This window comes from Cyanistes caeruleus, chromosome 3 (genome assembly GCF_971803275.1).
Source record: "Cyanistes caeruleus chromosome 3, bCyaCae1.hap1.1, whole genome shotgun sequence".
NCBI classification, from domain to species: domain Eukaryota; kingdom Metazoa; phylum Chordata; class Aves; order Passeriformes; family Paridae; genus Cyanistes; species Cyanistes caeruleus.
In genome coordinates, this window is record NC_141703.1 from 87517359 (window position 1) to 87544692 (window position 27334).

Here is a 27334-nt window from a genome sequence, read left to right on the forward strand (position 1 = left end):
CTCATCCTCGTGCTTGGAAAATTCAGTTTTTGTCAGCATTGCTGAGAAGTCACTCAAGACAGCTGATCAGTCTTCATTAACAGCAGTACCAAAGAATAGGTAAGTTCATTCATTTTTCCATTCACAACTTACAGTCAGCCTAAAGAAGGAAAAAAATAAGGAGAAAAAAAAATACTTCAGGGAGAACATATTTTGCTTGACCCTCTGAAACAATAAGCTGGAAGTCTACTCAGATAAAGTCAATTTACAAAATAAAATCTACATAGGAAAGACAAAGGCAGGAAAAAAAACCCCAAAACACTGTCTGAATATATGCAGCTATTTTATCTTTTTCCTTCTTCATGACATTGAAGGTATTCCTATGTATGGTGAACATGATGCTGCTGAAGTGTAAGAGATCACGGTCCCCTCCTCTCTGGTGCCCGAGGCCAGTCGGCTCTGCTGCTACAATGCTTATCACTGGGTACAATGCATTAGATCTCTGCTGAGGATGAAGTTTTTCCACAGTTAGAATTCTTTCCCTATTTCAGTCCTTCCACCTCCCCCATATATTTCCAAACCTATCAGTTTTCATCTCGTTTTTCTGAATGACTTACTAGAGATACTTTTCCTGACATGTCTACACTCTTCTAACCTTGGTTGTAAAAATACTGGGAAACAATAGGTCTGGCAGTATGTTAACCAGAGGTGTTTCACCATCTCTAAAAAGCAGATCTCTAGGGCTGAAAATGCGAGGAAAAGGGAAACAAAAGCAGATTGCAATGGGAAGAATGGGATATTAAGACACAAGTCCTGTTCTGTGTAAATGTTTTGTAAGTTGGTGGCAGTCCAGCCAACTTGTCACCCACAGCTTCCTGTGGACTGATCGATCAGGGCAGCTGTCCTCAGCAGTTTCACCAAACCCCACCAAACAGCATTTGCACCTCACCCTGGCCTGAGAAGATGTATTACTGACACAGCTGTGGGCAATTTCTTTTCCTCTGTTCAGAGAGTCTGGTTTCATTTTAATCCCCTTCTCCCTCTCACCCACCCACCAAATCTAAATCTGTTCCCTGTGAACCTTCTTTCTGCACTGAGGGAACTCTGCTGTGGTTTCCTTTTCAGTGAAGATTTCAAACAAGTCACTGACTTTTCTTTCTTTATTCCCTCTGAGCTAGTCCATCACTTTACCTCAAGCTCAAAGTCACATCCCAAGTCCTAGCAAACGCACATTTGTCTTTCCTTTCATTAAGATACAATATCATCTACATCAACCTGCTCTGACTTCTGCCTCAGGGTGTGATTCCACAGGCAGGTGAGCAAGTCCTAGCACTTACCCTGCCTGAAAAGCTGCTTTCCAGGTCTTCATGGGTTTGCCTGCTGCTGCTTTAGTAAGGTAGTAGTTTACACAGGATCTGGCAAGCACCCATGCTGCTGCCAGACATGCACAGCAGAAAAAAAAGAAAAAAAGGAAAAAAGGAAAGAAGGATTATACCCAAGTGTCCATTCATTCACTCCACAGAACTATTGGTCTGTCTTGTGGCTGTCTCGCATGTCCTGATGCCACCAGCTCCCTCATTTTTTTAATTTGAAATCAATATCACTTAGCTGCTGGAAGCAATAGCTGTCTTGGCACCTACAGCCATGCTTCATCTCTCATTTCTAATATAGTCAGTTTAATGAAAGGATAGACTCTTCCCCATCTTTTGGTTCTTAATCACACCTTTATTTATTATGTTTACATAATATTATGTGTTATTTATATTTACATAAATCTCCATATTTAAAGTTAATTTCGTTCTCATTAGAAGTTGAGAAGATTTTGTTAAGAGCTGAGCTTTCACCCAGTTGCTCAGCTCTTCTATACAGTAGGTTCTATGCAATTCATCATCAGTGAATTTTTCATCAAGCCAATAACATACCTTCTAAATTCAGTTAAAATGTTATCATGTAGTACCATAAGAAAAGTAGATATTTTACATTTTGAAGAAATACATGGTTTAATAAGAATATGATTCCATAAGAATTATCTCGTAGGAGGGAGGTGACAGGACTGAATCTCTGAACAAGGGACTGAAACAGAGCATAAATCTAACTGTCCCCCACAGTTTTTGTCCTTGCACTTCCTGAGCAACAGTATTCCCACTGCTGCTGCAAGGAACTGGAGTTAAATGACAGAACATAAAGGGTTTTGTTTTCTTTGAAATACACTTTCTGACAGGCTCTGGATATTTTCTCTGAGCATTGTGGGTTTGTTCTTAAACAATGAGGCTACAATTTCATGTAGGAAATTGTGTACAAAATTTGTTTGGTAAATGCTGATTTACATGCTGGTCTGAAAGATCTTTGTAAATTTAAGTTTGCGTACAGGTTTGGGAGAGGGAGGTATTTAAATATCTAGAGAGAAACACGGGTAGATCTTTTACATAGCTGGGTGTCTCAGAGGGAAGGAGCAGTAGGAAATAGCCCCTTGAAACCTCCTAACTTATTTGTTTGATGGGTGAAATTGTGTGCCCCTCTGTTTACTGCAGATCTGAAAACCTCCCTTTCCACAGCCCCTGTTGTGAGGGGCGTGCTGGCAGAAGGGAAGGAATGTTCGACCTGTTGTGTTCTGTAGGTCACTGCCATTAGCAACTTCTGTTTGCAAAACAGAGCTTCAGTGCTGCCCAAACTAGGTCAAGGATGCTGCTGGAGGAGGTGCAGCATAAAGATCCCTTGACTTTCCTCTTCCTCCATTCCTTCAGTTTTGCCATGAATGCAGCAGAGAAATTGAAATGCCATAATCAGTAAGCTCCTAGGTGAGGACCACCTATTTCTGCAGTTGTATGCCAAGGTGAAACGGGAACCGAGAAGGATCCATGCCTCCAATGGTCTCTTCCCCCCATGGCCTGCACCCAGAGCGGTCACTGTAAGTCTTGGCAGGGATGGGTGGGGAGAAAAACGTAATTCCAGCAAATCTAAAGACAGTCACCTTGTGACTGATAGTCACTCCCGTGACAGAGGGGTTGATAACAGCACAGAGCAAAGCAGTTTTAGAACTAGTCTAGCTCTTAGCAACCTACCCTGAGGCTTGCATCATAACCCTGTAGACCAGCTCATGCTGTAAATTGTTAACTATTTGTGTTTTGAGAGACAGCTGTTCAACAGTGTTCATCTTTTCTATAAGCCACTGATGAATCTATTAAATCTATTTTACCAGATGTTCCCTGTATCTCTATATAAATATAAAGATCTTATGATTTATACATACTGGAACAGCATCTTCGAAAGAAACACTGCTTATAAAACACAAAGCTATTGTCACTGTCTTACCTGCTGAGTAAATTTATTCTTTTCATCAATTAATTATCACGGATGCAGATTATATCACAGTAGGTAATGTGCCCCTGTCATCTTCCTTAGCTACCACTAAAACCAGCTAAAACAAAAAGAAAAAACAATATAAATCTTGCCAACTAATGTCCCACTTTCAAGTAAACATGACCAAATACTAAATATTGCAAAATGTCTTGCTTTTGTTTGTTCTGTCCTCAGAGGTGTCATTGGCAACCATGTCAGTTGTCCCATGTACTCTGGAAAATGAATGTCCACCTTCTGCGATCCTTTTTAAAATCGTTATGTAATATCTTGTGACCAGCTACTATCACAGAAGACATGGAGGAACTTCCTACATGCTTCTTGCAAGATGTGTCTTCTGTGGAAAATATGCAGAGGCCTATGAAGTTCATGAGTAGGAGATGTTTACAAAAATAGTATCTCTATCAGATCTCTAGAGGCAGGAATCGTCCTCCAGGGACGGTTGCTCCAATATGCTTCACTGCTGGCCTCCTGCCACTGGCAGTTTGGATTCCCCAGTAAAAGCTACTTCTGGCAGAGGTCTCAGTAATTGCTTCATAGAAGTAATGTAGTAGATGCCATAAGAGTTAATTCTACATCAAGCTGTATTAGCTACTGATAGGATTTTCGTGTGGACCGAAAAGGAAATGAGATAGCGAAATGACTCATGCAGTTCTTCTTTCTTCAGAGCTCCTTTGCTGCAGAAGACAAACAGAAAGGGTTTTTTTTTATGAGGTTTTAAAGAATGAAAAAAAGCAGTGCCAATGTAGTTCAGATCCTGAAAGTGGTGCAACTTATCTCACATAAGTGAAAGGCTGGGTCCTTTCAAGCTGGGAAAATATTTGAGGCTGTGTGAATCGACCACAGGGACAACAGGTGGAGAGAGGTAGGATATGTTTGCATTACACACTGTGATATAAGCTCATGCTTACCTCCAATCACACTCCAGCAAACTTGATATTGTTCTTCCTGCACCCAGAGACCCTAAAAAACTTCAGGGCAGCATATTGGTTCAGTGCTGAGATAGAACTAATCAATCCACACCCTCCTGGGTATTTTGTCCCATATTGCTGAAGAAACATAATGGTGAGCACCAAAATATTTTCTCCTCTTCGTGATGAATTCTCAAATTGGCCTATGCTGCTACAGTAGAAAGACATGCTTGGGACATCCTGGCATCATCTACTGGAAACTGAACATTTGACAGTGTCCCAAATTAAGGACAATCTTACTCAGAGGAATTAAATACTTTGATGTTTGCCAGATGCCTTAAAAACACACTTATTTCAATGCAAAATGAAATTTAGAAAATTTTTCTGAAACAAATTAGAATTTCTACAGTGGGGAGGCATGTCTTCCCAACACAAAGCCTTGGCAAGGAGTGGGCCACCTGTAACTTAACAACAGACAGGACTCACATGCATGCTTTGCTGCAAGATCCCTGTTGTGTGACCTTGCTTAATTTGGCAGTATTTTATTAAAATGCAATCAGCTTTCTGTACAACACCTGGGTTTGAAGTATTGGTACAGAAATAAATGTTCAGTACTCAAGTGTTCACCATTCTTTTCTCACCTTACCTTGATATATGTCTTCCATTAGTTTTTCTTAAGAATTTGTAGCTTCCTGGTTTTTCAGAACAATACTGGTTTGCAGGTTCTAATATAGGTTGCAATATTCTCTCAGCATCTTCATCCCTGTTTGATTTTTATCCAGAGTCATGCAGAAGTGTCATGCTGAGTTCTAGACATAATAAGATCTCATTTTTGTATAGTTCCCATTTCAAGACTTTTTAGAAGACACAGGAAAGGAATTTGCCATCTGGAGCTGTGGTGATGCTCTGGTAGCATCTCCCCCATGCCTTTGTAGCACAGTGACCTACAGCATGTGACCAGGCATCACCTGCCACTCGAGCAGGAGACCCGGCACTCTCTGGAACTGCAGCTCAGCACCAAAGAATTAGCAAGTCTAGGCTGCCTCATCTGTCACAAACTTCACCCACTCAGCGACACCCTCCTGAAAAGCATCTTTCATAAATCCATTCTGCATCCTCATATGTCCTTGCCTTGTGTCTGAGACAGCTAAATGCCTGTTCACACAGAGTGCGACTGGAGGTAGGCTGGGCCATGCTCTGAAATTCCAGTTTCTTCTGCCATGGCCTGGGGCTTTTCCAGCAGCAAGTGAAATGGGAAGATCAGTGAGTTCAGATAAGGGACTCTTTCCCACTCCCTCCCTGCTGGGAAGGGCTCAGCAGATGCCAATGAGTGAGGAGGAAAAAATAAAGGAACTTCCTGGAGTAAAAAAAGAATTTGTTGAACCTCTGGCAATGACACAGAGAATGTGAAGGTTCCTCATCATCAGGTAGGTAGTGACAAGAGGGGAGGTCTGAGGAGGTTGCTGTGGAAGGTCAAAAAGGCTACTTGATATGCATTAAAAAAAAAAATACACCCCCAGTGACATAACTGTGAGATGTATATTAGGGTGAAAATATCTTTGGTGCAGTCTGAGTCTTACTTTGCCTTTTTTTAAACATTTACTTCATCCTCTACTGAATGTCTCATTTCCCAGCAGTGAAGCACACAGCATACTCCTTCTCCTAAATGTCAGTTGAATGTATACTAGTGGTGTTGCTCAAACTGCATTTTTAAAAATAATCTGCAAGCAGTTAATGTGCTTTTTAAATTCCCAGTGTTATGTAAAAAGGCACAATATTTTTAGCCTTACAAAGTATCAGTTGTCATCTCCTCACTCTCTCCCTTTGATATATTGGAGATGGGGGCCTACAAGCTCAGAGAAACTGTGGATACTAATTGTTTTAAAAATAAGGTGGGGAGGCTTTTTCTGCAATGTGGTTTTGTAGTTTTACAGATCTTAATAAAAACAAACCAAAATAACCCAAACCTTAAAAGCAAGCCTGAACAAAGAAAAGTACTTCTTACTTTAAAAGCTACTGATTCTGTCCTCGCTACCGAATTTTAATGTCTGGAATAATGACAGTATTATGTATCCTGAAGCAAAATATCGACTTAAACTGTTCACTCATGCACTGACAGAATGGCCCTCCTATTTTAAAAAAATCTCCAGAAATTACTCTCTAGCATAGAGCACACAGCTGTTGTGAGTAGGCTCTGGCAAATCAACATTGACTCAAACTATTTTTGGAATCAAGTCAGGCCTGCTGCTGTTTCTGGAAGATGTGAATACATCTACCTGCTCTGCTCTGCTCTGCTGCAGTCCATAAGGAATATGGTGGGATCCAGGATGCTTCCCTCTGTGCTTATTTGGAGGTGACCTTTCCATTCCCATCTGTTTACAAGTCTTCTGAGGTCTAATGTTTTTACCTGCTGGCAACCACCTAGATAAGCACATTTGGACCTTGCTGCATTCTGTGTTCTCCACGGAAATTTTGAGGAGCAGGGTCTCAGAAGAGGCTGCCTCACTGCTTTTTCTTCTTACTGTCTTGCAACACTTGACATCCTGATGGCACTTCTGCCTAGGAGGCATCACCTATCAGAAGCAGCTCAGGAAGGAGCACCCCATCCTCAGATCTGTTGGGATCATAGCTGAATCTTGAAAGAAACCCACCAATGCAATTGAAGAGATGGCTACTAGAAAATCCTGGAATAATAATGTTTATTGTTGCACCACATGGTCTGTGCAGGTGCTGTGTATCAATACTGGGCTAAGGCAAAGCCTCTTAGCTTTCAGCTGCTCTCACAGAAGGCTGCATTTCCTTTCTAACACCCCAAAATTTGTTTTAATCCACAACAGGTAAGATAACATCATATTTTCATATTTACCGCTTCTTCCTCAGTTTACTGTCAGCTGGGAGAAAGAGTTGAAATTATTATAGATGAGGAGAGTTCTGTTCTCATGGTCCCTGGAGTCCCATAAATAATTGCTATGTTTAGGAGAGTGGAATTCTTCAGGCACCAACTATGTAACTTGAAATTCCATTCCTTGCTTGGAGGTGCAGGGATTTGGAGAACAACAATTTCTGAGTCAAAAGCAAACACAAGTGGAGACTCTGGGACTCTGGTATAATCTGCTAAGACAGCAAAGCAGGATGCAGCATACTGTAGGCTTCTCATCAGTGTAGACTGAAAGACAAAATGAATTCTGAGTCTAATGAAACAGTCATTCCAAGCCTCAAAACCAAGCCAGGGGCCTGAGAATATGAAACATTAAAGAGTAAAAAAGTCTACAATTTAGTGTCCCTCTAATTTTGACTGCAAGCTAAAGTCATTAAGTTGAATTTAGGCTTTTGGCACCAAAGGGCTGATATCTGTCTGCAGTGATATCATCTAAGAAGTTAGAGGCAATGAACAGTATCAACCAGATCATCATCATATTCTTCATAGATGAACTTTTCCCAGTCTCCTTCCTCAAGAAGGCTCACTGGCAGTGTGTAGTCTAGCCCCTGTGGAATGCCTCCTTCTGAAACTTCAGAGGGAGTGGATACAGACAGTATCCCATATGTGCGTTTAAATTTGGACCTCTCTGCAGATTTCCTCTTTCTTGAATCAGGAGAAAATAGGAGCTGTTTTACTGCATTGGAGAAATGCAGGCTGTCCAATGTGTCCAAAGCAAGTGACAAGTGGAACTAAGCTCCTTCCCTTTCGGGGTGTTATATCTGTGCTTGTCTGTACATTGACTGGATGTAATATGTGGCTCTTGCACTGTTTCAAATTTGACACACTCTTACACAAATCCACAATATTTTCTCGTTTACTTCAAAACCAAATATAGCCCTTCTTTTCACCAGATCTCTTTTTTTTTTTTTTTTTTCATATTCTTAAAAATAGAGGCTTGATTACCATCTTGGGAGGACAGAGGTTTTGGAAAGCATGGCCACAAAGGCTAAATAAACAGGAAGCAAAAGGATTAGTGCTGGTAGGACTCAGTAATCCTTCTCATGGCATTGAACACTATGTACCAAGGTGTTGGAAAGAAAGCTGCTGGTGGAGGCCCAAGAAAAGCAACAAGCAACACTGAAATAGCTTTGTAAACATCCCATTCATTTCCTTTGGCAGCAGCAAGTCTAACACTGTCTCTGAAACCATCAGTCACTCTGCAGAAAACGGTTTGATAGGACTCTGCTGATAACCTGAGCCTCTTTTCATTAGCAACTTGGTGAGATTCTGCTGGCTTAGTTTCCAGGCATCTTTCACTACTTGTTGCTCCCAACCTTTAGCCAGCACTGTCACAGACATTACCTGGCACTCAAGAATCCCAGGGAAGAAGTATATTTGCAGATGAAACCTAAACACAGATGACCTTCATGTTGATTGCGTCTGGCCAAATGCATATTTAAAGTGGTCTATAGGGGAGCTGCAGTGTTTTGAGTATGGTTATAGGTTCCAAATGACTTTTTTCATGAGCCACGAAAGCAAAGGGTCAGGTTTGCCAAGTACCATGGTCATCATACTGACCTTCATCAAGGCAACTGAAGAATGCCTTCATTGAAGGAAATGCACCTCCACAAATGTGCAGATAGTCAGTGACTCAGTCATACAAGATGGAACGCTTTTTGAGGACCTCTCCTGCCTTTTGAGTGATAGCTGTGGCTGCTCATCTCTCAATATCACTTGGATTAGATACAAAGCACTGGCACTGGTGGCCTGTAACCACTACTACCCTATCCTCCAGGCAGTGGCTTTCACACAGTGCTCGATCACGCTGCTGGATATGGAAGGAACTTGGCACAGATCTGTAGTAAAGCCTCTTACACCTTATATTTTCAACCTACTGAAAACCATATTCTGCTTGAAGACCAGCTCTCTCCCCTAAGTTGTCACTTGTCACAGACTCCTAGCTGCCACTGGAAGGACAGTAGTTCCACTGCAAGGCTCTGCTAGTTTTTCTGAAAACACTATGAAACAGTCAAAGGTTTTTGTCTGGTCATCCTTTTATTTATACCATCAGTAAATTAACTGGCAAAGGTACTTGTAGCCACATACACTAGACCTGGGAGCTGCAGGAAACTTCACATAGCCCCACACCTTTTTCTTTTGGATGACTGGAAGGCAAGGGCTTGAGGGGCTGCACCTCTTAAAACTGTACTCATATGGTGTTTTACTGTGCAGCTCATGGATAACATTTGGCCTTGGCCTTTTTTTTACTTTCTTTTTTGCAAGCAGACTGTGGGACCATATGCCTGTATTGTCTGTTTGGTTGGTCTGTTGCTTTGCTCCAGGGCCTTGGTTCCGTGATCATCTACACTGTGTACATACTAGGTTTTGCCAGGACTCCAGAATGGAGTTAAATAATTACTCTGTTTTATGAGAGGCTGGCTTGCTGCAGGATCCACACCCTGTAGATAATGCAGGCATGGACTATATAGCAGGCTTCATTCTTCCTCACCAGAGCAATCTGCCTGTGTATTCCTAACAATCCACAAGTCCAGCATGCCCTGGCATACGCATGGCACGTCTTTGTAGGCACACTACAAAACACAGAGTTAGCAGGCTCCTGTCCCTGCTTACCTGGCTACCTCAGTTCTTACACAAGAAAGCAGTAGCACTGGGACAGACATGTGCCGTGTGGCTACTGGAGTGACCAGGATCCTGTCCCAGGTTAATATTACTGGGTCTGTAGCTCAGCATCTCTCTCCCTCCAGTACCAAGCAGCGGCAACAGATGCTTGCCTGGGAAACCACAACAGAATTTGTCCTGTACCACACAGGAGGAGGCTCAGGATGAGAACATGAGAACCTGCTTTTGCGTCTCAGCTTTGTCATAGGGAGGATAGGGAGAAGAACCCTTTTTCCAGGAAACAGCACCCTCCCCCTGAAGCAGACACACACTGGAATTATTCCTGGGACTTTTTGTCTAAATCCACCGGGATGCAACATCCAGAAGTACCTACATCTGATTAAACACGTTTGTAGGAAGGAGCATGGCTTGTTTGTGCCATGCTTACAGCTCTACATAAGTGAAGAAAGGAGACTTCTACCATGGGAGCGTGATACTTGGGTGGAAAGAGGCTCGCAGCACACACAGGAACTCTTTAATTAACAGCCTGACAGATGTGTTTCTTTGACAGTTCTGACAAGCAGTAATATTTGCCACAGAACAGCCAAATACGTCAGGGCTTGTCTTGCTGGTGGCAAGGGGTGGGGCATACAGCTGAGGAAATGGTAAGGATGCCTTGGAATGTGGACATGGCAGCTTTCCGAGCAGAATGGGCTCTGGCGGCCATCCATACTCAGCCACACACATGGGCATGCCCCAGGAGCCATCTCACAGTTCTCCAGAGTTGCAGAACAGGTCATGCAGCACCTGAGGGAAGAGATATCCACTGGGACAACCTGCTTGCATCCTTTTTTTTTGGGCACAGAGCCCAGCAGCAGAGAGCAGGAGCTGTGGGAGGGCTGTGTGAGGGGAAGGAAGCCTGCCAGTGAGCCAGCCCCGGGAGCCATGGAATTGCAGGCCACTGCCTGCTGAGAAGCAGCAGGAAACTTTGGTGGAAGGAGATAAGGAAACAGCAGTGGTAACTCATCTGGGAGCTGTACCTCCTGCCCCAGAGTCCCTGTCATGGCTCTGTCTAGGATAAAGACCTGCCAGCTTTGCTGGAAATGGAGCTTTTCCCTGGACAGACACCACCCCAGTGCCCTGTTCTGGCTGCTCTGATGGCCAGTCACATCCTGGCATGACCAAGGTCATACCACAGGGATACTTCGCTCCCTCATATGTGTATATGGCTGATTTGCCCCACTAAAAAAGTGTTTCATGACACAGCAAGGGTTTGGGTTGGTTTTTTTTTTCTTTTCTGAATAGGCTTTTGGCCTATTCTAGTGTTTTAGTCAGGACAATCTGTGTGGGTGGGTGGAATGCCTTTTGAGTGTGTACATACGTGCATGTACATATGTAGCATGCAGTACCTTCACAGTGGGATTTGAGCACCTATGGTGGCCCTTTCCAGAGTGCACAGAGGCTCTCTGCAGCTGCTCAACAGCTCCCTTTCTTGAGGACACACTCTTCTGACGTGTGCTTTGCAGAGCAGACTCGGTTTTGAAGAGAACCAGCAGAGAGATGCTATAGCTCAGCGTCCTGGGTAGCTGGTCATTCAGGGACGTCTCCAGAACTCATGACCTTTGCAAACAGCGTTCCTGACTGCCTGCCAGATGCACAGAGGCAGGGAGATGACAAGGCTTGTAAGGACTGCTGTCTCATGAGGCTCTGGTGTCCCCAGAACAGCTCTCTGTGTGTGGCACCCAGCTGTCAACACGCATCCCACAATGGCACTAAGGCGCTCCACCTTGAAACTGCTGTTTGGGCAGAAAAAAGACAGCTCTGTACACGTCATGGCCTCCACAAGGGGTGTGAGCAGCAGCCTGGCAGGGGACAATCTGAGCCAGATGTTGTCTTTCACACAGAGAACACCCTGCTGAAGGGAGGGAGCAAGGAGCAATCCAGGAGAGGCTGTGCAGATCCTAGGAGACCTCATACCAAGGTGAATTACATAGAATCATAGAATTGTTCAGCTTGGAAAAGAACTCTAAGGTCACTGAGTCCAACTGTAACATCTGTTGGCCCATGTGAATGCAGGCAATTTGCTGCAGGTGGCCCTGCCCTGGACAGTGCAGGCCTATCTACTTGGCCTGGAGACCAAAGCAGATCCATTATATATTCCCAACCCTTCCAGTTGGCCCAGACGTAGCATTTAATACAGCACAGGGAAAGCTGATTAAGTAGCAATTTAACATTAATCAATAAAACGTGGTTAGACTAAACGGAAGTTATGTGACTAAAGAAGCATCAGAGATTCAACACAGATGAGTCAGAACTTTTCGTTCCTTAGGAAAAACATGGGCTCCTGCCTGGTGTCACTAATTGTTAACTAACTCACGCTGAGATAAAATGGCACTAAATTGATCTGTTGATATGGATGGAAATTATACAAATGCAGGCATTTTGCATTATTAACACAAGTCAAGCACCCTGTCCAGATTTTGGATTGCTTTCCTCTGACCTTAAACACATATTTAACACAAAGCTTTGCATCTGCAGCTACCTAAACCATACCTGGTTATCAAAAAAGATTTTCTGCCCGATAAGTTTAATTCCCCAGTAGTGTTCTTGCAAATAATTATTCCTTTTGTATTCAAGGACTTATTTTTTCTTCCTACATCTATTTTTATTTTCATTTTATAGGCACCTAACCAGTGCTAGCACATACCTCAGACCAGTGCAGTACATGAATTTGCCACACCATTTCTGTGGGGTCTTATTCTTTATTTACTCCTTGCATTACATGACTGAATTGCCAGCAAAGATTCTCTATAACTGTCTCCATTAAAATTTAGTCTTCCTGAGATGGCTGCCTTGAACTCTCAGCATTTCTAAGCTTTGAATTGATGGACAGCAGATAGCAGGGCTTACTTCCTGTCACTTGCCTCAAAAGAGGCACCCAGCTAGAACTGCGTATTCTAAATCCCTCTAACACCTGCTTTGTAGTGGGTTGTCACTTCACCCACGGTGACAGTAGCATTCACACCACAATACACTCCAAAATACCGCATCACTTTTATTCATGGCATGGAACAGCCAAAGTGATTTATGCAGAGGACGGCTGCTAATTCCAGAAATAACAAGGTCTGGCACGAGCCAAGTATACCTGCTGATCCATCTCTGTACCCAGGTAGCTAAATGCCTCTTCAGGACTAATATTTTGCTTCAGCTAATGAGTGTGACTGCAACTGTGTGCATCTCAAGGCTCTCATTTTCGTTTGCAGCAGAAAAATGCCTACTCTTTCAAGCCAATAATTGCATGAAGGAAGACTGTTAGCATAAGGAGATTGTTATTTTCTTTCTGGAGGAATCAGAACTAACAGGGAAGTTAGTTAATCTTCATTTCCAATTACAAAGACACAAACTTTAAATTCACTATGTGGCAAGCACAAAATCAGGTTAGTTTCCCCCTGTGTATTCTGATGTATTCTGATTTGAGAATTCTAGCTTTCACACGTGCAACCTACAAAACACTTGTTTTGTATTTGTTTCCTCATAGTGAGGAGTTCATACAAAATGTCTAAGAGGGCTGCTTTTCTTTTTGTTATTCCCACTTTCCTTGATCTGCCTTCATGAGCTTTTAACATCAACACATTGAGAAAATCAAACATGCAAGCATCTCGATTTATGGCGATGTGACCAGAAAGTACGAACGCATAGATTTTTTTTTTTATTTTTTTTTTCATATTCACTCTGCACTTTTTAAATCTGTCTGAGACATTCTTTGTTTTCTCTAAAGTCAGAGCTAGCCCAGGGAACAGTGGCAGAGTTCTTTGACGTCAGGCTCATTGTGTAGGGTGCGTTGTGATGTTCTAGAATTTGGTTCGCAATTACGCAGTGAATTCTTTTTAGCTCTGCACTGACATCTTTACCTGAACAAGAGGGATGATTGTCTGCAGTAGAAATGCGACAGTGTTGAAGACCCATCACAGAGATACATTCTTTATCCTATATAATTGCCTTGTGCATTAATCACGGGAGGTAGCGGAACTGATGCCATGCCTACAAAAGCAGCAGTAAACAGGATTATTTAGCACCAACAGAAGAGTTCTATGTCTCTAAGAAATTCAGAGCTATAGATCAGTGGTTCAGTGGTTGCAGCTGTGTAAGGAGTGAGACACTCACTGCTGGGCGTTGCTACGGGTGGCATTTATCAAATGGTACCTAACACTGAAAAACCTCAGAGAGACTTTTTCCAGCTGTATCACCTGGTTAAATAAAAGACACAACCTCTTTGTACCGACTTTACGTGTAAAATTAAAGATTTGTTTACACTGGATTTAAACCCTGGACGAATCTCTTTGCACAGCTCTCTGATGTGAGCGTTCTGCAGTAGTGCAGACTGGGAGTGTCACCGGTGTGGTTTGTGGCTTACTCACTCACCTGCAAGTGAATTATCAGTACTGATAATTCAGTACCAGTTGATTCAGACCAACCCCAAGTCCCATGAGCATTACCAAATACAGTCATTCTCCAGGGAACTTGCAACATCAGGGGTATTAACCCCGATATTAAGGCCAGATTCCAAAGTCAAATACAACGATTGCACAAAGCACAGGAAACGTCTTTATTGGCACTCCTCCTTCGTGAGGGGCTCTGAAGCGAGGCTGGGGAGAAGCAGAAAAGGCTGAGGTTGAAAATTACGTTCTGCTGGGCTGGGTCAGGCTGCCCCTGTTCTACAGCGGGCTGAGCCCCAAGCGAGCACTGGATAAAAATAAAACCGATGTGCAGCACTGGCAATCCAACAAAGCGATTCACGTGGATAGCGTTTGATACAAACCAGCTAATAGTGTTTGCCTTGCAGCCAGTACAAGGAGAACAAGTCGCTTTTCTGCACGCTGGAGTCATCTGATGTTTGCTTTAATTTCTGGCCGGTCGGGGCAGCGTGAGTCAGATGCTCTCACAGCTGGCTCGGGCGGGGAGGAGGCCAGCAGGGACCCTGACTCACCACAGCCGCCGCATTCCTTCCGAAAACCCAGCTCAGCGACTGGAAGCGAAAGCAGGGCTGGGGGCAGCTCCAAGCTTAGGAGGGCGGGAGGAGCGCAGGCAGCGAGCCCGGCCCGGGGCGGGCGCCCAGGAAAAGCCCGACGGACGCGTCTGGCCGGGGCTCGCCCCCTCCCCGCCGGCAGAGCCCGGGGCCGCTGCCCCGGCAAGCCCCGGCCCCCGTTACCTCATGGCCACATTCCCCAGCGAGTGAGCTCAGCTGTGCCGCGGCCTCGCGCCTTTTATGGTCAAACAACTTTGCCTGGGCGAGGCTTTTTTGGCGAGTTGGGAGGAAGCGGCGGCGCTCGGCAGCTGCTGCGCCTGTCGCTGCTGCCGGCGGGCGGGCCGGGGCAGCCGAGCAGCCCCAGCGCCGGGGGTGCCATTTCCCGCTCCCCCAGAGGTGAGTCTCTTCGCTCGGCTTGGCGACAAAGCCATTGTCCCTCGCCCCCGCGGGTTTCCTGCCGCTCCCTGCCGCACGGGCTCGGACACAGCCCTTCGCTCTCGGTGCTGGCCCCGGGGCGCGGGCAGTGCTTGACCCTCCACCAGAACAGCGGGTTCGGGTGTGTGCGTGTGTGTGTCCGGGGAGTTTTCTTCCCTCCCCAGAGGAACGGAGGCGACTGGGCGCTCCCGCACAGCCCCAGCAGCGGGGGAGAGGGAGGGGGTGCTGCCGGGCTCTGCTCGGGACAAGCTCTCTTTTGTGTGCGCCTGGGTGACCGAGACACCTCGCGAGCCTTTTTCCAGATGTGCTCGGAGAGGAATCTGGGGCCCTTTGTGCATGAAATCTGCCTAATTTATGAGTTTCTGTCTCCATGGGAGTGCCCTGAGAAAGTGCTTGCGAAGTCGTAGAACTTTCTAACGTTTTAAATATGTTTGCATAGCTTTTTGGAATTTTCCCCGGCTTTTCTTCCTTGCATAGCGAGGAGGCAAGCCCGGCATCTGCGGGAGAAGTTAGCAGCTCCGAATAACCCAACCCCCTCCCCCAGCCCGGCTGCTGTAAGGCTTTACCTTGCAGCTTGCATAGCTGATAGACTTTGCTCTCTTTGAAGCTTTGTAACTTCGGGGCAGGCTGGGAGAACCTTCTGGATGAAAAGCAGCATAACTCCTGAATCCGTTTAATCTGTTCTTAATATTCTTGTTTGTTTGTGGGGACGTTTTGGTGGGAGGTTGGTTGTTTGTTGGTTTTTTGGGGTGTTTTTTTGTTGTTGTTCTCCTCTGACTCCCCTCAGTTGGGAGGAAGCTGGCCGATGGGGGAAGTACAGATAGGACGTGTGGAGCTATAGGGGCTCCCAGTGTGGCTGCTGCCAAACTGCTTTTACCAAGAGAAGTGAAAAATATCACTTGGCTCTCTGCTTCTTCAGGTTCCTCCTGCTTCTGCTACCCCGGGAAAGGAGCAGGCTTGTTGAAAGTGGTGTCATGGCATCAAAGAAGTGAAAGCTGTCTGGGTGCCTTAACAGGTGGCAGACCCAGCACGGGACCTTCTGGGAGGTGACCCTCTTGCTGAAGGAGGTGTCCCTGGGTTCTGTCCTCACATTTCTTCCTGCTCTCAGGAAGAAACAGTGTATGAGGCAGCCAGGTGTCCTGACTGTGTGTTTCGGGGGCATCTTTCTTCATAGCTCCACTTGAGTCATCCTAAATGCTGTTACGGCAGGCAGAAAAATCTCTGCCCTCGGGGTAAATGTGAGGATGAGAAAGATTTGAGATTAGTTCTCTTGGCGTGACACTCCCTCTCCCGCAGCTCTCGCAAACTGCGCCACAGGACCCGTGTGAGCTGTGTTCTTGCTGGGGCTTGGATGGCATTGGCAAGGCCCCAGGGCTGGAGGGGGTGACTCTCTGCAAGGCCGAGCTTTCTCAGCCGCTTTGGTCTGTGTGTGGGTGGACTGATAAGCAGAAGTGAGGATGAGCAGGGGCAGCTGCTGGGTGGAGACAGCCCTGAGCAGAGAGTGCCCTCAGTGGGACACAGCATACCGGGAAATGGGCTGCTTTGGGATAAGGGAGATAGCAGCTGCTGGTTCCAAAGCCAGTGGGTTTGGGGTTGTTTTTTGCGAAGCAGCCGATGTCCCCAGACTGCGTGTTGACTAATCCTGTGATTAGAAGTGACAATTGTCACTGTAGTGTTCTGCTCATAGTGCTATCAAATCTGGTAAGTGGTTCATTGCAGACTAGTTCACTAGTGGAGCATGAGGCATTGGAAAGTCTCTAAAGAAAGGCTGGAGGTCTTTTTAACAGCTTCTGAAGCTTGGTGGGAACTGCAAAATGGAGGGAGTCGGCCAGTCCCTTCTGACTGGCAAAGTTCGGAGGAGTGAGGACAGACCTTGCTAATTACTCTTCTGCCTTGGCCCTTTCCCATTATGAATCCAGGGGGAATGCTCAGCACAGCTTTTTTGGCTCCCGCTTATTGTTCCAACCTCGTTCTCCTTTTGAAACTCCCAGAAGAGTTGTCCAAGCGTACGCATCTTATCAGCACCGCACAAAGGGAAGGAGAAGCTCAGCAGCGTGGACTTTGTCTGTCTGTGTGGCTTGGGGCAGCTGTGACAGGCTGCTGCTGTATCGTGCCACACTGCACCGAGTCGTGGGAGCGCTTCGAATGGGGCACGCAGGTCTGATCAGCAGCCAGGGGTTAATGGGGGGTGGGCGGATGTTTGTGGCACCGGGGCTGGCTGGCAGCAGCTCTTATTGTCCGTGGCAGAGGCTGGCAGCGCGGAGGGGCACCGATTCGGACATGCCGACGTGAAAAGCTGGCGCGGAGCCCCTGTGCTGACGGCAGCCCTATTGTGCTGGGGTGTTAGGAGGCCTGTGGGCATGCCAGGCTTTACGGAGCGTCTGGCTCCGTGGAGGCTCTGGCGCGGCTGAGCTTGCTGGCCTGGATGGCGGGAGCGGCGGGGCCCTAGGGATGCGCCTGGCCTCGGGAGAGCCGCCGCTGCCCGGCCAGCCGGCACCCCGCGTGTGCCGGGGCGGTGCGGGGGAGGGAGGGAGGGAAGGAGGGAAGGAGGGAGGGAAGGAGGGGGCCAGCCCGGGGGGCGGCGGCATCCGGGGAGCGCTTCCTGGCGGGGGCGGAGCGGAGCGGGCGGCGGAGGCCGGGCGGGGCGGGCGGGAGGCATCGCCCGGCATCGCCCGGCTCCGGGAGAGCCTCTGCAGGCCTGCCCAGCGGGCCCCGGCGGCATGGAGGGGCCTGCAGGTAAAGGCTGCGCCGCGCCGGGGAGAGGGGCGTTGCTGGCGCTGTCACAAGCTGGGCTCCAGAGGAGCCGGCTGGCGTGATAAAGGGGGGGAGGAAATGCTGGCTTCGCTTCTGGGGGCATCCTTTGGGGTGCGGGGGATCACCCTCCTCCCGGTCACCACCGGTGCAGGGCTCCAGTGCAGTGAAAATCTGGGTTTTCTCTGTTGCGAGAACCCGTTTGTGGTTAATGCCGTCCTGAGTTGAAATGGTGAAGTGTGATGGCTCATTCGAGCCGTCTGCAGTTTCTGTTCCTCCTTTTCCCTGGGCTGGTCTTGTGCACTGCTCACAGCCTCGGCCTCTGGCTTGAGTTAAATTCCCGTATCCCTTTGTTTCACGTGTTCTTCTCCATTCATTTCCACTCTGGCCCCAGGATGACTTCATACTCATATAGGTTTCCTCCCTCTCCTCTCCTGCTAGGTGCTGAGAAGATGGCCTCCCCAGGTGCCCCAGGGACCCGCATGACCTCCACAGTCAGCATCAACATTTCTACCCCCTCCTTCTACAACCCACAGAAGAAGTTTGCACCTGTGGTTGCCCCCAAACCCAAGGTGAACCCCTTCAAGGCTGGGGGTGCGTCAGAGTCGTCGCTGCCCCCACCTCCTGGTCCTGGTGCCCAGCGTGCTCAGATAGGGAAGGTGGGGGAGATTCCATTACCACCCACGTCCCTGCTGGCAGAAGGTAGGTGAAGGCTGGCATGGCAGATGTGAATATGCATTTCTGAATGCTCAGGGTGGGAGGTGTGTAGCTGGGCTACAAGCATGAGAACAGGGGCGTAACTGCTACAAGGGATGGATATTCTTGCTGTGGAGGCTAGCAGGTTCCATAATGAGATAAATGGATTGGAAAGAGAGCTCAAAGTACATAGTATCTCCATTAGGAAAGGAGAGAAGAGTCTGTTCTGCACTGCACTGATGCTGGAGGAATGCAGTGGATTTTTCACAGTATTCCCTGGGTGCACAGTTGTGTAATTGCAGTCGGGTTCCTGGCCAGCGTTTCTGGGAGCAAGTATGTTGCAGAGAAGTTGACCCTGATAATGATGAATCACGCTGTTCTCCTTCTTGTCAATTGGTCCCAGCTCAAGTTGGTTATTTCTGACTGTCCTTCTCGTGGACTCTGCAATTGCCCTCCTTGATGCTGGAAAAGAGAAGTGAGGAATAATCGCATGAAAAAATAGTGGCAACGATGACAAACAGGAAGTGAGACTTAGAGTTTAGTTTGTATGGCTTGTACAGTTTTGTACTTTTTCCTAGTGGTTTGGGTTGGGTTTTCCTGTGTAGAGTGACTTCTTGTTTCCCTGTGGTTTTCTTATTTCTTTCTTTCTTTTTTTTTTGTTTCCTGCAGTGGTAGAGTGGGTTTTTTTTTTGTTCTATGTTTTGTTACTTGGTTGGTTTTGTCCTTTAAGGTTACTGGTTGTGTGACTCCGTAGTTTGAACTCACGATTAGCATGGGGCCAGCAGAAATTTCAGTAGGGACCTTTTGCTAACCCTTGATACTGCCTGTTTCCCCAAGGCTCTGTCAGGTAAAGGGTGTGCCTCAGTCAGGACACACGTGTTCAGAGTGCCAGCTTCTGGTTTCAATTCTTTTCTCTCTCTGTTCAGCAGAGACTGCAACACTGATGTTTTCCAGGTTAGTGGGCAGCTGACTTGATGGTAGCAAGGCTGGTCCTGTGCTTAGAGGAGAAAAATGATTAGGCCATTTTTTTCCTCATTTCTCAAGTCACAAGGACATGCTGGTGCTTCTGCCTCCTAAAATTGTACCAGCTAACTCTGATGACCTATTTCTTGTATGTTGTTGGCTGGACTCTTCTGTCCGTGGAAACCAAGGTCCCATCTTAGGACTTGTCATTTTCTGCTGTAGTTGTCTGGATTAGGGATGTGCCTGTCAGAAGGTCTCAAACTGACACAAACATTACCTGAAGTAGACAGATGGATGCTAAAAATTATTTTTCAATATACAATGTGAGTGGAGCGTTAGTTGTTGCTTGCTCTGCTTCTCCTGTTGTTGAAGTGGGCATTATGGAGTAACTAGAAAGAAAGAAACACTAGCAGAAGAACCATTTGTCCTAAGCTGCTGTGTCATCATTGGGTAAGGGCTGCCAGCGAGACATCTGAAGTATGGATGAGCCACCAAAACTCAGTCATGAGAGAAATGTGTCTGATTTGATCCTTCTCTGGTGCATTTCTTCAGTCCTTCTGTGCCTTTCTTGTACAGTCCTCAAACAAAATGTGGTGTGACACAGAGCTGTAGCAGTTGGACTCCTGGTCTTAAATGACGGGATGGCTAAGTTAGTATTGCTGTAGGAATGTTATATTTAGTATTGATTATGCTGTAAATCTAGTATAACAACTTTGTGGGGAACTTTCTTGTCCTGTGAATAATTCATAACACAGGCTTTTAGTGCATCTGAAACAATGTGACAACAGATAAGGGTTTTGTTTCTTAGGGTTTCAGTGAACCAAAAGGCAAGCGTGTACAAGCTTGATCCAAAACTGTAATTTAAAATTTATTACTCCATCCCCCCAGCAGAATTTCTGCAGCACAAGAAGGCTTGGAAGAGGTGTTGCATACCAGGGCAGTTTATGCATTCCACGGGCTAATAAGATTCGGGCTTTCAGATTTTTAAAAGGACAATATCGTCTCCCTTAGGTTACAGATGAGAAGGCCTTATAAAGCCTGTTGACAACAGCTGGATAGAAAGATGAGACAATTTGATTTCTGGTGTTAAAAGTTGTCCTTTGGAGTAGCTGGAGTGGAAAGTTTGGTCTTTTACCCTACTGCTCATTGAGGCTAGCTGTGAAGAGAGAGGAGGGTGTCTGGAAGAAGGCATGTGGAAATTACTCCTCATCATCTTCAATGTTCTTCGCTGTGGACAGTTTCTCCACTACATGGTGAAGGGTAGTCACATTTATTTGTCTGTGTTGTAAATAGAAAATGGTTGGTTTTGGCTGTTCTGCATCTGTGGCAAATATGAATGAGATTTTCTAGAAAACTGAGGTGCTCTGGTGCTTTCAGCTTGCCTAAAAGGTTTTGGAAAATTCCTTGTGTTCTAATGTGTACTGGGTGTGAAGACATACTCGCCTCAAAAATCAAAGCTGGTTTTATCCCCCAGAAAAACAAAGCCATTTCAAAGATTCTTCACACACAAGGGGTAATTGGTCCAGCTTGCTTTTTTTCCACCCCACTTGTTTCTTGTAGTGCTTACAATCCTGCTGTGAGATGCCAGCTTACTTTCATGTATAAACACAGGCTCTCCAGGGTCTTGAGTTGTCCACTGGCATTCCATGTATGCTACCCTGTGTTGAGTAATCTGAGCCAGCTACTGGCAAGAGAAGGGTGTGCTGGGGACACATAGTGAGACACGTTTCCCAAATATACAGTGGTTCTGCCCAGTGACTAATAGCAGCAGCTACTGAGGAAAGATTAAATGACTGTGAAAAGCTTTGGACAAGGTGAAAAACAGCCTGTGGAGTTCAGCTGTCCTTGATGGGCACTGAGCTCCTGAGAGTACAGGGAGACCAGTGTGCACTCACTGCCCAGAACGCTGGTGAAATCCTGGGCTGCGTCAAGAGGGGTGTGACCAGCAGATGGGGGAGGGATTCTGCCTCTCTGCTCCACTCTTGTGAGACCTCACCTGGAATGCAGCATCTGGTTCTGGAATCCTCAGCACAAGAAAGATGTGGACTCAGAGTGAATCCAGAGGAGACCACGAAGATGATCCGAGGGTGGAGGCACCTCTTTTAGGAAGACAGGCCAAGAGAGCTGAGGTTTGTCAGCCTAGAGAAGAGAAAGCTCTGGGGAGAACTCACTGTGGCCTTCTACTACCTTAAGGGGGTTATAAAAAGGAGGGAGATGGAGATTTTATGTGTACAGACAGTAAAAGGACAAGGGTTTTAAGATGGAAGAGGGCTGGTTTAGATTAGATGTCAGGAAGAAATTCTTTACTTGGGGTGGTGAGGCACTGGAACAGGTTGCTCAGAAAGGTGGATGCCCCGTTTCTGGAAGTGTTCAAGGTCATGTTGGATGGGTCTGTGAGCATCCTGAGTGGCATGTTTTGCCCATGCCAGTGAGGTTCCAACTAGATATTCTTTAAGGGTTCTTCCATCCCAAACCATTCTATGATTCTATGGTCCTGCTTGCTGCAATACCTTCAAGAACCCTCCTGGCTAGGAGTAAGAAATAATCTGAAGTGGCTTTTATTCCCATTCTTCCCCATAGACCTGCCGCTGCCACCTCCTCCTCCACCTGGGGAGGATGCAAGCTTCTCCTCAAACTGTGCATTTCCACCACCCCCACCACCCTTTGAAGAACCTTTTCCACCAGCCCCAGAAGAAGCTTTTCCTTCTCCTCCTTCTCCGCCTCCTCCTCCTCCACCAATGTTTGACGAAGGACCTGTGAGCAAGGTTCCTGCCCCACAGGTGAGTGAGGTCCGAGGGACTGTTGTTTCTGTGTGAACTGGGACAGCTTCTCGCTACTGTCTGAGCTCAGCAGCGGGAAGCCCTGAGAGCTGGGAAAGCAGGAAATGCTACCAGCCCGTGGACCAGCACAGGTTAGGGTCAGCTGGCTGGGCTGCAGCTCTTTGGGGAAGCACCCGGGGTTCCCCAAAGCAGCAATGGACAGTGAGTTGAATGCAAGCCAGCAAAGCACCCTTGTGGCAGTAAAGGCCAGCTACACGCTGGGCTGCACCTGGGAGAGAAGGACAAGGATGGTGAATACTCCTCCCTTCTGTGCTAGTGAGGCTGCATCTTGGAGGACTGTATCTAGTCAGGCTCTTCAGTATAATAACCCCTCTGGAACACTGAAGGAGATGCAATCCAGTGAAAGGTCATAGCAGCCTTTGGGGGTTGGAGCAGAAGAGGCTGCCAAGGCAGGGGTCTGACTGGAGTCTGCAATACCTAAAGGAGGGCTGGAGAGAAGATAGATTCTTCTTACTTGGGCACAACAGGAGACAATGGACTGAAGTTGTGGCAAGGGAAATTCCTCTTGGACAGAAGAAAGCCCTGTTCCACTCCAGGGGTGGCTCATTGCTGGCATGTGTGCCTAGAAAGACTGGGGAACCTGCATCATTGGAATGTTGTGAAATCATCTGGACAGGCCCCTGAGCAACCTGGTGTTGCTCAGGAATTAGCCCTGCTGTGAGCAGAGTGTTGGACTACAGACATCCAGATGTCTTTCCCTACCTAAATCTGAGACCTAACTTGGGCTGTGCATTTTTCCACTGTTTGTAGACCTTTGAGACTGCATCCTATTCATCCTCACCTGCTTTTTATCCATTCAAAGCAAGGAGCAGATCTGTACCGCAGTCCAAAGTATCAAAATACGCTATTGTAAGGGAATGATACACCCATTTCTCTGGCTGTTCCTGTAACATGCTGTGCTCCCTTTTTCCTCATGGATGGTGGTGTAGGTACGTGGCAAGATGAGCAGCGTTGATCTTGAGATTGATTCACTGTCTGTAATGTTGGATGACATGGAGAAGAATGACCCCTTCAAATCCCGGGTGAGCTGTCCAGAATGTTGCAGGTGGAAGAAGAGATGACTGGTTTGCTGAACAGAGGTAGTGAGGAGGGTGCTGCTGAAGGTTAAAATGTCTGGATAAACCATAGCAGTGAAGTGTTGGTGAAGGACCGGACAGCGTGCATCTTGCAACTTGTCAGTGCTGCTGAATATGTCACAGTGCGGAAACTCCTCGCCTTCTGTGTCTGGGAGAGCTGCTGGCTGACTCACTGCTATAGGTGGCCTATTTTCTCTTCCACCTTGCTGATACCTGCCTGTTTTCTCTCTGCTGCTTCTCTTTACAGATAACTCCAGGATCCACAGGCTCTCTGGAGAAACCATTGGCCCCAAAAGCCCCTGCGGAAATACCATCTGCACCCAAAGATACTCCTCCTTCCTTTCCTCCCAAGTTCACACCAAAGCCAAGTGGAAGCTCATCTTTCAAGCCCCCTGGGGTGGATTTGAACCCCACTCCAACCCCATGGGCAGCCCCACAGCAACGCAAGGAGCCCCAAGCACCAGCTCCTCCACCCCCCTCTCTCCCTTCTGCTCAGCCCACCCCTAAGTTCTCCCCATCGCCTGCTGCTGGCTCTCCTAAGTCTGTGTCCAAATCGGGTGACAGTGTTCCAGTGGCTCCCTCAAATTCTACAAGATACCCTACCTCCCTTCAGACTCAGTTCACAGCCCCTTCACCTTCAGGCCCCTCCTCTCGACCACAGCACCCCAGTTTCACCTATGCCCAGCAGAGGGAAAGACCCCAAGTGCAGGAGAAGCCACGCCCGACAGAACAGCCTGCTGCTGCAAAAGACACGGTAAGAGAAAGAGCCGTGGGAGCTTGAGTCTTTGGACAGGCACATTGGGAATGGAGTTGGGAGATTGAGGGCAGATCTACCCCAGGCCATGGGAGTCTGTTACCCATCTGAAAGAGAGATCTAGCTGTAGAGATAGTGGTGGAGGACTTCATGTAAAGGTGGAAAGAATCAAGCACGATGGATGGCAGATTGTTCCTAGAGTAAACAAAGAGGCCTGTAAAGGCAAGAGAAATAGGTTTATTAGGGACAGGGTGGGAGGGAGTCTGTCCTTTGGGGATTGAATGTTTCCTCTTCCTGCAGCATAGACCCACAGGTTCCAGTGCAGATCCACCTAGGGGGAATTCCTGCCTGACAATGAAGGAGGTAGAAGAGCTGGAGAAGTTGACCCAGAAACTAATGAAGGATATGGAGCATCCACCCCCAGCGGAGGCTGCAACTTCTGGTGCGTTCCCTCAATGGACAGCAGTGGGATTAAAACTCCTGGTGGGCTTTTCAGCTCTCCTGATCCCTTTCCTCTTCCACTGACAGAGCTCTGCGGTTTCTGCCGGAAGCCGCTGTCACGAACCCAGCCAGCTGTGAGGGCCCTGGACCGCCTCTTCCACGTGGAATGCTTCACCTGCTTCAAATGTGAGAAGCAGCTGCAGGGGCAGCAGTTCTACAATGTGGATGAGAAGCCCTTCTGCGAGGACTGCTATGCTGTGAGTCACTGGGCTGAAAGCTGATGGAGAGAACTGAGCTCACTGTGGTTGTTCTCTCTTGCTTTCCCTTCCTCCTTTCACCTTTCCTTTCTGTGGTGTAGCCTCAGAGGGGTGGGAGATTGGATTCATGTGCCTTACGTGTTTTCTTTGGGCTCAGAGCACCTTGGAGAAGTGCAGTGTCTGCAAGCAGACCATCACAGACCGGATGCTGAAGGCCACTGGTAACTCATACCATCCCCAGTGCTTCACCTGCGTGATGTGCCATACCCCTCTGGAGGGGACCTCTTTTATTGTGGACCAGTCCAACCAGCCTCACTGTGTGGATGACTACCACAGGTATGGAGAGAGCACATGCATGTGGTGTGTGAGAGAAGGCAGATTCCCTCACACCTCCTTCTTTTTGCTACAGTATGGGTGTTGGGTTGCCCATGTCATCTGTCAGATGTGAAGTTAAAAATGAGTCAGCAAAGTATTAAAATGTCTTTCCACCTAAACATTTATTATCCCTCTGCTGCTAATGCCATTGACGAACACTGAGAATCCTGCCTTGAATGTCACCACAGTGGTCATGGTCTCCTCCATGGTTCTGTGTTGCAGGAAGTATGCTCCACGCTGCTCAGTCTGTAGTGAACCTATCATGCCAGAGCCTGGAAAGGATGAGACTGTCCGTGTTGTTGCGCTGGAGAAAAATTTCCACATGAAATGTTACAAGTGTGAGGTAAGCCTGGTGGCCCCACCCCTCCCATGTCTCCCATGCCCAGCAAGTGGGCACCTTTGTTACCTGTGCTGACCAAACACTGAAGTTGTTTAGAATGAATCTGGAGTGTTTTTGAAGCATGTTCAGAAAAAGATTAGGCATTCACAGGCATGAACACAGGCACTGTGCTGGATTGTTGCATTCTCTAACACACCAATACATCAGCTGTGTATAGGAGGGGGACTTGCTGGGGTTGCTCTCCCTTCAAAAGAGCATGTCCCATTAGCATCACTAGGGACAGAGCAGAGGGCTGTGATGGATCATCCTGACCCCGTGGGGCATTTCTTACGTCCTTGGATGCCTTCATCCTGTTCTTTGTCATCATTGATCTCCCTCCCTCTTCTTTTCCTGTTAAGGACTGTGGGAAGCCCTTGTCCATTGAAGCAGACGAGAATGGGTGCTTTCCTCTGGATGGGCACGTGCTGTGTATCAAGTGTCACACCGTCCGTGCAAAAACGGCGCGCTGAGGAGCTCGGAGGGGGCATTCCCTCGAGACCCTGCACTCAATACTCCCCTCCCTGCTGTTGTCCTACCCCTCTGCCTGACAGGGCAGACTGCTACCAATGGAGACTATGCCAGCGCAGTTTTTTACTCACGTAGGATTCACTGCTCCTAGACTTCACTCTGCACACCCACCAAGAAAAGAGCTCTTCTCCTGTCACTGTTTCCTGGCCACAGTGTATTCCAGGCTGGGGGCTGTGATCAAGGTGAGTGCACAATCGCTGTTCCCTCAAGACTCTGGAGGAGAAAGATCAGACCTCCACCACCGCCTGGTGGAAGAAGCAAGAAAGACCTGGTGGCAGGTGCTGGGAAAGGGCTGAGAGCATCCTGCAGTTCCATGGAGCCAAGAACAATGATTTAACTTGAGAAGGTGGAAGCCTGCATCTCGGCACCACTTCTGTCTTTCGTTTTGTATCTTGTGACATCTCATTATCAGGATGTTTTACTCTGCCTGCTCCCTCACCTGGGTTAGAGTGTGGAGGCAGAAAGTAGTGGGAATCTGTTACTGTTGCTGGAAAAAGCTAACCTGCTATAGCTTTTCTGTCTCTAATGGATTTTACTGATTAACTGTCTTGTCATTTTTTTTCCTTAGCCAGATTAAACTGGCAGTGTTTGAAATACTACTCTGTTTCTGAGTTTGGAAACTTTTTTTTTTTTAAAAAAAAAATCTTTTTCCCTTCCCAAGATGAATTGTTTCCCAGTGCGGTTTCTGGACAGCCAGGCTGGGAACCAGAGTAGCAAAGCAGTCCAAAGAATGCATGTTTACAAATAAAGACCGTCATAAGGACGGGCAGCACATGGTGAGGAGGCGTCTCAGTGCGTGGATGAGGATTCAGCAGACTGAGGAACGTCTCCTGTTCCAGCAGGGTTTCTTTCACTGCTGTCAGTGAAAGCTGCAGTGTATTTGCAATGTACTGTCTGGCTCCAAGTGTTACTGCACTGAGCCCCATTTCCTGGACTAGAAACTGTCTCAAACTGAACCAACCCTTTAAATAACAACACTGTCCAACCACTGTTTGCATTCAATAAAATGTGTGGTTTTTTCCATTAA

At 47.1% G+C, this 27334-nt stretch overlaps 1 protein-coding gene across 10 annotated transcripts; it reads left to right on the forward strand.

Moving 5' to 3' along the window:
- Positions 1–20: 20 nt before the first annotated feature.
- Positions 21–27334, forward strand: ZYX (zyxin). 10 transcript variants are annotated; one of them, XM_023939636.2, is made up of 10 exons: positions 21–99; positions 18440–18700; positions 22238–22437; positions 23427–23519; positions 23821–24327; positions 24628–24769; positions 24856–25025; positions 25183–25361; positions 25623–25743; positions 26139–27334. In XM_023939636.2, the coding sequence occupies exons 2-10, from the start codon at positions 18451–18453 to the stop codon at positions 26247–26249; spliced, it is 1773 nt and encodes a 590-aa protein (XP_023795404.1). In that variant the 5' UTR covers positions 21–99; positions 18440–18450; the 3' UTR covers positions 26250–27334. The 10 variants fall into 10 exon arrangements, with proteins under 10 accessions (XP_023795404.1, XP_086738747.1, XP_086738744.1 ...); XM_086882618.1 differs by lacking the exon at positions 21–99 and adding an exon at positions 14447–14846; XM_023939627.2 differs by lacking the exon at positions 21–99 and adding an exon at positions 14875–15208.